The sequence below is a fragment of the Priapulus caudatus genome, unplaced genomic scaffold (genome assembly GCF_000485595.1).
Source record: "Priapulus caudatus unplaced genomic scaffold, Priapulus_caudatus-5.0.1 Scaffold332, whole genome shotgun sequence".
Lineage (NCBI taxonomy): Eukaryota > Metazoa > Priapulida > Priapulimorpha > Priapulimorphida > Priapulidae > Priapulus > Priapulus caudatus.
This window is the reverse complement of record NW_014577393.1, coordinates 243,035-254,305: the sequence shown is the minus strand read 5'-3', so window position 1 is coordinate 254,305 and position 11,271 is coordinate 243,035. Positions and strand designations below refer to the sequence as shown.

At 44.6% G+C, this 11,271-nt stretch overlaps 3 protein-coding genes across 3 annotated transcripts in view; 2 read left to right on the top strand and 1 right to left on the bottom strand.

The window, feature by feature from the left end:
• The window catches only part of LOC106809161 (RNA-binding protein 5-like), a 4,552-nt gene extending 3,953 nt beyond the window's left edge, over window positions 1-599 (top strand). The window contains exon 3 of the mRNA XM_014812144.1: window positions 560-599. Coding sequence (XP_014667630.1) covers window positions 560-580 — 21 coding nt within the window. The 3' untranslated portion in view covers window positions 581-599. The remainder of the gene's footprint in view (window positions 1-559) is intronic.
• The window catches only part of LOC106809157 (RNA-binding protein 5-B-like), a 34,920-nt gene extending 31,728 nt beyond the window's left edge, over window positions 1-3,192 (top strand). Inside the window, exon 17 of the mRNA XM_014812140.1 lies at window positions 2,156-3,192. Within this exon, the coding sequence (XP_014667626.1) occupies window positions 2,156-2,281 (126 nt within the window). The 3' untranslated portion in view covers window positions 2,282-3,192. The remainder of the gene's footprint in view (window positions 1-2,155) is intronic.
• Window positions 3,193-3,539: 347 nt separating this feature from the next.
• Window positions 3,540-11,271, bottom strand: part of LOC106809160 (ceramide kinase-like) — an 18,525-nt gene continuing 10,793 nt past the window's right edge. The window contains exons 5-12 of the mRNA XM_014812143.1: window positions 10,204-10,349; window positions 8,104-8,178; window positions 7,608-7,760; window positions 7,268-7,373; window positions 6,922-6,986; window positions 6,458-6,663; window positions 6,126-6,310; window positions 3,540-5,804 (exon numbers count right to left, since the gene is read on the bottom strand). Of these exons, the coding sequence (XP_014667629.1) occupies window positions 5,693-5,804; window positions 6,126-6,310; window positions 6,458-6,663; window positions 6,922-6,986; window positions 7,268-7,373; window positions 7,608-7,760; window positions 8,104-8,178; window positions 10,204-10,349 (1,048 nt within the window). The 3' untranslated portion in view covers window positions 3,540-5,692. The remainder of the gene's footprint in view (window positions 5,805-6,125; window positions 6,311-6,457; window positions 6,664-6,921; window positions 6,987-7,267; window positions 7,374-7,607; window positions 7,761-8,103; window positions 8,179-10,203; window positions 10,350-11,271) is intronic.

The window sequence follows — 11,271 nt, the reverse complement described above, 5'->3', positions numbered from 1 at the left end:
TGCTTGCACATTACGCTCACCACAGTCATTCCTGCGCACATACTCCACTTACAGTCATTCCTGCGGCACATAGCGTCACCAAGTCCATTGCTCGACGTAGCTCACTCACAGTCATTGAGCCGCACATAAGCTCACTCGCACGTCATCCTGCTGCACATAGCTACTCGCAGCACTGCGGCTACATCAGCTCACTCGCCTCTTCCTGTGCCCATAGCCAGCAGCATCCGGCACCAAATGCATCAGGTATCTTTGCTGCACACATACATGTTTCTAACCATCTTTAGCTGCCACATAACATGTATCTACCTTTTGCTGCCACAAAAGTATCTAACGCATCTTTGCTCACACATACATGTATCAACCTCTTTGCTGCACGCACACCACACCATGTTCCTAACGCACATTGCCTGCACACACAGCTACATATAGATGCAAACGACTTTTCAAGCATTTCTGTTGGTTACCGCCCGTAACTGTATATAGACACATTATATATAATATATATATGTTATATACTAACCCCGCCTAGCGTCAGAATCTTTTGCAAACCATTTTGCAGAATCATAGAGATGCAGCATAGGCGGCTCGTGACACTGCGCAAACTCGAGGAAAGGAGAAGCACCGAACGTGAATGGAAGCATCACAGCCGAAGACGGCGGCCACTGGAAGCCTCCATCTCATGGTTTGCCAGGCAGCGTGTTTTAAAATTTTAAAATAAATCACATAGATGAGTTTACACATAAATCCACACAATGAGGATCTCTGATGAATGGTGCTGGTGTGAATCCAGTCTTTCGTTAATGATTAACAATAACGAATTCTAAATAGCGTTATCTAGACAGAGTATGCTCCATAATTCTCGGTAGAGCGCTTAAGAGGGTTACGCGAGCTGGACTAAAAATAGCGAATATGACCTACAACCCGATGCCGGGCCGCCATACCGAAAATAGAGTGAACCTGGCGTGTTAATCTGTAGACTGGTCACGCGACCGCTCGCCCGACCGTCTCGGCTTAGTACTGCGCATGGGGTCCAATGCATCCATCGAGTAACTAAGGCGAGAGGTGGAGCGATACCAGTCTCGGTAAGCTCGGCGCGATCTGCGACAATCAACCGAGTTTTACATAGCTTAAGTAGTAGTGTGTTATTGCAATAGATAATAGTAGCGAAGGTGACCGATTTTTCCGGGACAGGTTTAGTCAGCGGGTGGGCGTGCGCGTACGGTCAATGAGAGTTACAGCCAGGTGCAGGCTTATAACGCAGGCTATTAAGCGCCGCGAGATTGCACGCAACAACATATTTCATGTGGACTCTGATGTTGTTCATCGGCACTCCGAGGTTCAGGTAAATTCACCGCTTTACTGCATATACTATTCAAACGCAGGCGCTGTAATGAACATCTGGTGTACCACTTGCCACCAGTCACTGAATGTACCGGTATAGGACAAAATACTTTGATCACTAAAAGAGTAGCCAAGGCATCTCAAAAAACTTGCGTGCATTGGGAATGCGGCAGCAACCGGCGTAACTCGAGCACCGTTTAGCACTCTGACCCAGTCCTGATAAGCCATCTCCTATTCCGGCATGATCACGAGTAGATAAATGAGGCAAGGCATATGCTCGCACACCGAATGTAGAACCGGTGGGAATCGTCACAGTGCCTCGGTGCATTATGAAGATATGGCTGCACGTGCAAGAGAATCAACACCCGCCATCAAACAACTGCCCTACTGAGCGGCGATATAGCATATGTCATATAAGGAAATGCGTAGCGGGTGCGCACGTGCGCGGCCGTGTACCTGTGTGTGCAGAGGACATTGGTCCGTCATCCTAGTAACTTCCCTGTCAAACATCTGTCATCCTAGTAACTTCCCTGTCAAACATCTGTCATCCTAGTCACTTCCCTGTCAAGCATCTGTCATCCTAGTCACTCCCCTGTCAACTGTTTGTCAACCTTATGTCAACCTAGTCACTCCCCTGTCAACTTAGTCAGTCCCCTTCTCAACTATCTGTTAACATTATAATTCTATATCCGTATTGTCTCTCTCTCCCTGTCTGTATTCTTACCAGCGTTTTAGTATCACGTGAACTGAAGCTTGGTTATTATTGTCGTTGGAACGTGCACTTGTTTGTCACCGTGCGCTCGCATGATTGCAGGCGCAGCAGCGGCACGTGTCAGCCGGACTCGGGGCGCGCGGCAGCACCTACGGCGTTACCGCCGGCGACACCTACAAGGACACCGTGCGAAAGATGATGCAGGCGCGCTTCAACGACAACGCATAGTGGCGCCCTCATCAAATGCGTGCTGCGGCGTCGTTAGCGATTGTATATGTTTCTCACGCAGTGTAGAGTTCACTGCGGGACACTTGCGCATTCTTGTAACAGTCGTCGTTGTCTTTTGGGATCCACCTCTGCTGTAAAGTGTGTGCTGGATTTCTTTATGCTAGTTCTTAGTCAGTAATTGTGTATTGAACGTTGTGATGTTTTTCGCGCAGGCCTGTTAGCGAGGAGGGTAAGGGTGGCCTTCCGTCGTTGTACGTCGTCTTCAACCGAATATTATCATGATCAGTGAGGTTTGAATTGTATCTTTAGTTGGTGGGAGGATTTTCCTTGCTTGGGTTAAAGCTTCGTGGCTACCAACACGGGTGGTTATCGATATATTATAGTATCTGTGAGGGGCGGACGTGGGAAACAACGAATACTTCTCACGATCATTACAATAAATCGTGATTGCAGTCAGTGATTGTAAACTTTTCTCGAATTCCAAAATTCTGTAAATAATCGTCTGTAAATATATTCTTTCACACTTCTACGTCGTCGCACGCAGCGGGGGACAGTGTGGTAGAAGGAGGAGGAGGAGGAGGAGGAGAATGTGTCGGATATCCGGCTTGCTACTGCTTATTTGCTTACTGATGCACATGTCTTGTGCAGCGAGCGTGTGTGCATTACAAGGGTGACGACGAATGCAGCGTGCTTGGTGTTGCATCGAGCGTGAAGTTGCTCTCCCCTACAGCTTGCTACATATACAGTGACACGTCAATGTTTAGATCATTTCATCTTTTCTCACATCGGTGATGTATTGGATGTGGCCGTGGGCCGAGAGGGTGGCCATGACAGAGACGCTGGGTGAGAACGAACTGTGTGATCGATCAAGTTATGGGACGAGAATAAAGTCGTTTTGTAAATTAACGATACTCTAGAGTACACTTGTTTTTTTTCTACTGGTAGATATCTTCTGGTGGAGGTATATTACTTGTGTTTGCATAGCCACAACGATCTACGCTAACAAAGGTGTATATGGACATGTTGCAGTACTTTGGGTTATACAATGATCGTAACAATAACAGGCATATCCAACTCTTACACGTGTTGTTCTCCAGTGCAACGGTTGCTAACGGTTGTAATCACTACATAGTAGTCTTCGTGGACTGTACACTAGTACTGTTCCCGCCATACTATCCTTCAACTACTAGCCAAGAGAATCATGCATTTGCCATCAATTCTGCAGCCACGACAGGATATCAATTAAACAAACATCGTATTCTACTTTGAATACTTTATTCATACGTTATGCTTCATTTATACAATAGCATCTAAAATAGATGAATATAATTAATTATGGGTGATCTTGTTGAGAATGGCAATTTTTAAACACGCACGCTACAAACATAAATTAAACAATCGAAATAAAACGGGCCTGTTATGTGCGATTGCATTGATCATAAATAAACATCCACCGCTGTCAAAATCAACATCTGTAACCGCTCACCCTAATAGCAGCCAACAGGTGCAAGCAAGCTTAAAGTAACGACTAGAGATACAACGCTCTCTCGGCACCACATGTACAGCACCTTGTGCCGTAACAAAATTCCATCTATCTATACCAATATAATCTTCACACACACGTGTGTCACTGCGTACCTTACATACCTGCTATGCTTGTTTTCTGCTAGATTCAGTATGCTCACACATTTCACATATAATCTATGGTTTGTACACGTCTACCTTTCAGCTGATATGCTCAGACGTCAATCAACACCGTGGTTAAGTGCCAAGCTAGTGCAATAGACACCGTCGCTTGCTTAAAGATCATTAATAGGCAATAATTCCGACCTGATATCGTGGCAACAACGGTCACTCGCCTCACTTTCCATTACGCTACCATAATTGCGCATTGTCTAAAACAATACCGCCTTAATTTAAAAATGTTAACGTTATTGCACAACTTATTCGCTAACATTTTGTTCTGCTAATATGAGCAAGATAAAACCGAACAAATCTTTGTCATTTGTTGACTAGAACCTAGAATGACGTGGATAATTTCAATGAAGTGGGACAGTGAAGTCACTACTGAGAAATAGGAAACTGTATACTGCACTATTATAACAGATATAAAGTAAGAGTGCACACTCGTGGTACACCTCCACACACAATAATCTCAATCTCACACATATGCGTTACCGGTATATATAATATATGACGAGTAGACATTAGACATACAATATCTATTATCCACTCTTGATTATGCTTAACAATATGCTCGATAGCTAGTTTATATACGCTGATAAGACGCTTGTTTGTATAATATCGTATAAAAAGCGGAATGGATTTCTAGCAGTTTGACGCGAACTATATTTATAAAACTACCCCATAGTACTCGCACAGTCACACAGCTAGTGTGATCACCATACAAATAGAATACTCGATCTCCACCTTACACACACTACAAGGGGCACTGCATTTTTAAATTGCTATGATATAACATCACATAGATTAGTAGCCATTTCTCTACAGTTACTTTTTAAAAGGTTGATTTGAACAAAAACGACCTATATTTAATCTGAAAATCTCCAATTTATAGTAAGATAAATACCCTTTTTCTATACCCACTGAAACTGGCCTAAACCATAGTTCATGTGACTGCTATAGTTTTGTTAATCTCTTCCGATTTCATCACATTTACTTGGCGTATCTGAAGCTATCTATGTAGCAACTCCATCTAGAAGCAGCTTTATTTAATGGCAGTATAAAATATGCACGAACATTTGGGGCACTACGATACATAGAATAATAATACGTGGCCCCACAGTACGTACAATCAGCTAAAGATATGTTCAGTATTAATATCAACATGGTCTAGAAAAAACGTCGATTGATTATGCAACACGATATTTCACGCCGGTTTGTACATGGAGGAACTAGGTATCCAAGTAATACCTCTACGGGTGTGTCATGCACGTTGCGTGCTGGTGGGACTAATGCTAGTTACTACCACTGGTCCATTAGCCGCCCACTAAAGGCCACTACTGTCACACCATAATTAATTAACGTTTGCCTATCATCGTAGAACATCTATAGATACATATACCCGCAATAATGCCAACCTTAAACCTTAAGTTGCCAGCACCTAAGTAAGTTTCTAAACAATATTCGTAGCATGAAGCACCGGACAGCAGTGTCTATCACATCACAATCTATCCTACTTTAAAGTCTTCATCTGTCTGTCCTCAAACAACAAAACTGCGCGACCATAAAACGAAAGTATGTGCGACAAGTGCCTACGTACCCTGTTGTATCAATGTAGGCTGTTAAAGTAGTATCTATCACACGCCATCTATTTCCTAATCACGGACTCATTTGCCTGTCTGTATATAACTGTACATCACCCTGTGTCACTCGTCACAGCATGCTAGGCTATATCGGTGGGGACTTGGTAGATGCCCTAGGGTTACAGGACATTGTGCAAGAGCTGTCATCTTCCTCCTCAATCCCACGTCCGAAAATCTTCACCAGTTGACAGTGAACCCTGCAAGAAGGATGGTGTATGTCTGGCAGTAAATGAAGATGTGCCAAATGGTAGCAAACGCACTTCTAGGCATCGAAGATGGTGATTATAGAGACGTACGTGGGTTACAAACACGAACTGATGTTAAGTCGTACGGCACGTATTTGTTTGTTTGTATAAATTAACCGATGTTTCTGTTGTTCTTGAGCTGTATTAGGTTACATGCTGTTACAGCTCTCACTCTCTCTTACAACAATCTGAAGGATTCAGCTGCTAGTCACTATCTAACCTCCACTGAAATAAGAACATATTCTAGAATGCAAACCTACAGTTTGCATTTACCTGACGTCTATTGCTGGTTCTTTTATGATTTCGCCATCACAATTCCATACACTGGTTGTTGGTCCCTCCTGACAGACCATGTTCGAGTTATTGCCGGTGGAATTGAGAGTAGATAGGCTGCCTGCCACCAGGGGGCGAAAGCTGTAAGCTTTTACTCTAAATGCCTGAACGAATCCCATGTTGAGCTGAAAATCACAACAACACAATAAGCAAATGATTTTACATTACGTTGTGTCACACGAGTTACACTATAAGTTGCATTATCATGCACACGATCTCCTAAAAAAGAACGTTTCTTTTCCAACCAAAGCAATTACTTAACAACAACTTACTGGATGACCTTTAGTTGTTGCCGTCCTCCATAGATGGCGCATGTAATTGAATCGCGACGTGTCGTGCACCAAGATGAGATCGGTGCATCCGTCACCAATGTGCGCGAAGGGTGACAGTCCGTTCGGACTCATGTGACACAGACAGGACATTGTGACGCTGTTGACTGCCAAGAAACGTCCCGATATTGTCTGCCAGTTCCCATTTTCTACAGCAACAACAATGGCAAATAAGTTCACCGCACAGCCAACAGTCACGCAGAAAATGGTTTCATTGTGGGACCGCATAATGTTGTGACACTCACAAATCGATATCACAATCTCTGAAGTTAGCATCGAAACAGGGGCATTACAATTAATAACTTTAGCCATGTATATATATATATATATATATTATATGCACTCTACATTGTGTGCTTGTGTGCTAAACACTTTAGATCAGTTTCACTGATAGATGCTGTACATACCGAATGATACATCTTCACTGCGCAGTTTTCGTGCTTTATCTCCTGCCTGCTGACACACTGTGCACCTGTGCATGTGATAAAACATGATTACCTATGCTATGAGGCGGGTTTGAGGGCTTTGTAAAATTGTATTTCACAACTTACGAAATAGAATGGTTCGAAATGACTAAAATGTCAGTTTAATTCCAAGCCCACCATTGCCATCTGAATGTGCTCAGAAAAGAAAAAGATGGAACCTACAACCAAAATGACAGGAAAAATAGTTACAAAAGTAAACTGAAAAAGAATAATTAGGTAACAAGTGGCAGGAGGGAATCGGAGCAGGTTGATGCGTACGATACTTTACCCTGAGTGACAACTTGTTCCATCATCTAGCTTGCCAGGTGTGTCCTCGTGAGGCAGGAACCTGACCTCACCCTCGTAGCTAATGTTCCGCACAAATTTCTTGAACCCTGCAAGAGATTGATTTGCCATCAGTACGAGATCATACGCAGAACAATCTCACCAATATACAACATGAATTTATATATAGCTACAGGAGTAGAACCATTACAACATTTATCTGAATAAATTGATATAGCAAGAGATTATTACTGTACCCTTTATGAGAGATTATGCATAGTACAGTCGTGCCTCACCCAAACACATACATCTCTACAGTAAATTTCTTTGGAATATTTCGTCACCTGAATAATCGTAACGTTTCGGTCCCATCCACCTATGGCGCTCACTGTCTACAACTGCGTCGCCATAGTAACCATAAGCAAGCAGTGAGGAACAGTACGCCAGCAGCTTGTGGTTGTGGTGCACGGCGGAGACGTCTATGGCTACTTTGTCTCCTGAAACAGCGTGAAAAATTGTCTATTATTCACAACAAAACGTTCGTCGATGTCTATAAATAGAAAAAAGTGTGAACCACGGTCTATTACTACATGACACTCAAATGTCAATAGAGAGGATCACTGTTTCCTTCTTACATCATATCATAACTATCACGATAGAATATTTTCTATATAATACATAGTATACTTTATTTTCTATTCAAATACTTTAGAAGTGTCTATTCTAGCTCGTTAGGACTGTCACGAGTATTTTATAACTTTTAAAAGATGGGAACAAAGGACAATAGTTTAGTAACCCTCGTGAGTTAACCTCAGTTCTGCCAGGTTTTAGCCAACCCACCTATAACTATGTGTAGGGCAGATGTGATTGCGTCGTTGATTCCAACTGTCCCATATACAACAGCATCAGTAGAACCTGAGTAGACAATGAGAAAAATGCTATAATGATTGTAGCTGTGGCATGTTTCCATAACCAATACTGCTTCACAGCAGTGTGTACAAAATGTTAGTCAGTTAACTAAACAGACAAATTGAATCGTAAGATTTTAAATGCATGTATCTAATTATCATTAATAATAACTATACATCAATTAACATTTTAAACTTAAACATGTATATATATATATATATATATAAAATTTGAACATTAATGCAGCCACCAGCAAATTATTACTCTACTCTACCAGCAGAGTATTATAACATAATCCATGAATGGGAGAATATCAGAACATAGCAGCTGGTGCTTTGCGTCAGCTTCGCAGGCTCCTCTCTTCATTAGTGCCGACGCGGCGTGGAGCGAGCCAGTAACGCGCGCATCGATCGCATATTAGGAGCAATTGAACCGACGCGAATACATTAGATCACTTGCAGGCTGATGGGAATCTTTTTTCGCAGAGCAGCACATGAGAGCATTGAGAGTCTACGACTACGAACAACCACGTCACTCAGATATCGTAACTACCTTACGCTAACCTAATCTCTCTGACTAGGAGTAGGAGAGGCGGCGCACGTGACAAGCTAGGTAATAAAACGATACGGTGGTAAAGGTCAAGATTTAACCAAGGTGACAGAGAAGCGACTAGCAGAAAAAAAGAGGGAGAGTGGGCGAGAGAGAGAGAGAGAGGGGGAAGGAAGAGAGAGGGAGGGAGAGAGAGAGAGACAGGGAGCGGGAAATAAAAAGAGAAAGGGAGAGAGAGAGAAACAGCAAAGGAAAGAGAGAGAGAGACAGAGAAACAGCAAAGGAGAAAGAGAGATAGAGAGAGAAACAGCAAAGGAGAAAGAGAGAGAGAGAAACAGCAAGGGAGAAAGAGAGAGAGAGAGAGAGTGAGAGAACGCAAGACAGAGGGCAAGAGAGGGAGAGAGAGACAGAGATAGGGAGAGACAGACAGACAGACAGACAGACAGAGCATAAACAATATAGTGTGTCTGTGAGTCCGTGGGCTGGTAGTTATAGATATGAGTACGGGAATGCTTTCACACAGGCCGCGGCGTTTTCACCGGCCACTTCAGGCCTGCATCAGCCTCGCTAATCCACCATGTCCCTAATCCGACCGAACGACCGCATTTCATACGGTTCCCCGTGCATCGAAATGCTTTGACGACAGGCGGCTCCTTGAAGCCAATTCGGAAATCAATTACCGCACGCATGCACACACGCACGCACGCACGCGCACGCACGCACACCGGCGGGTGCATCAGCGGCTGCCATGCCTGCGCTTCTGAGTGAACAGGGCGTATAATCTGCGTCGCAAACACGGCAGGCCCCGATGCCAGCCTCACACATCTAACGTGCGGCACAGCCTGCGCGCGAGGCACACTGCTTCACCGCTGATCAATACCCTGCATGACGAAGCCACAAGCAGCATCAGCGGACGTGCGGCGGACATTCCGTAACCCGTCACCTACTGCCGTACTGTAAGCGCTGACGAGAGTATGAGCAATCGCCGCGGAAACGCTGGGTGACGAATCGCCGCGGTAGTCGTCAACACGGCGTTAACGCAGCTTGGAGCGCGGCCTGCGATCGTGGCGTGAATTCCGCCCGCAGCAGCAGTAACCATGCAGCGGCAGCGGCGGCAGTGAGCAGCAGCCGCAGCAGCAGTAACGCGGTCATGAATAGTAATGAGGGTGCCGGATGAGTGCTTCGCTGTGACGCAGCGCGCGACAACTGCGCAAACATGTATTGCCCCTGACAGATACAGACACAGCAAACTACAGCTACCCGCTAACTGACTGCATGATATCTACTCATCCATCCGATCAACCCCCCTCCCCCCGGCTCTGCCGCTCTCCCTCTCTCCCGCCACGTGATGAGGGTTCGTAGCGTGTACACAGCGATCACCTCCCCCCCGGCTCTCCAGCTCTCCCTCTCTCCAGCTCTCCCTCTCTCCCGCTCTCCCTCTCTCCCTCTCTCCCTCTCTCTCTCTCTCCCGCTCTCACTCACCTGCAGGTATGATTCCTATTCGCATGTCCGGCGACACTAGGTGTGTGTTCATGGAGTCCTGCGATACGCCGTGCCTGCGCTGAGTCCGGGTCAGCAACCCATTCAACACCTCCGCATACATGCCGTCGCCACCGACGCACACGATACTGCAAGATTAGCATACGATGATATACACGGAAAGCCCGAGTTACGGTTGTACTGAGTGCGATCACGAGATTCTTACACAATAGAAAGAAGGCACTCGGGGAGTGCGAATCCTCCGCATACGATGATATACACGGAAAGCCCGAGTTACGGTTGTACTGAGTGCGATTACGAGAATCTTACACAATAGAAAGAAGGCCCTGGTGATATTTTGTAGGCCGAGGTTGCTACTTGTAATGGATGACGTTGACCTTGGTTTGTTTTTTGTACTGAACCGATCGACTATCTGCCTCTGCTTTTTGTTTTTGGATGTTTACGTGCATGTATGTATGATATTCATTGTGGGATGTCATTTATTTATGAATGACTTTTTGCTCCATGGATTTGTTAATTCTAATAGAACAGAAATGCACACTCAGACATACCATGTAACTTACAAAGCAGCTGCATGCACATGTAACTTAATGCACATTTAACTACATGAACAAGGAGGAAAGTTAGACCTCTAAATACATTGTACAAGCAATTAAAACAATGAAAATGGAAAAATTGTGTACGTGTATATTTGTATGAATCCTGCAAATGTGTAATGTGCATGCTAAACGCATAACTACAAACTGGCTTCTTCTACACCACAGTGAACACACTGCCACACACCACAAGCCTGGAAATACCGCCTGGAACCCCCGCCCCGTGTTAGCAATGGTACGGTCCTTCCGCTATGACCCAGCGCTGGAAATATACTTAATTACAATATACTTAATTATTATATGATAATAAGGTCAAGGTCACTCAGAATCAATAGGTTTCCGGCGCTCCATAAGATGCACATGTAGACCAAGTTTGAAGTGTCTACCTCTTACGGTTGCAAAGATACACACACGCACGCACGCACGCACGCACGCACGCACGCACGCACGCACG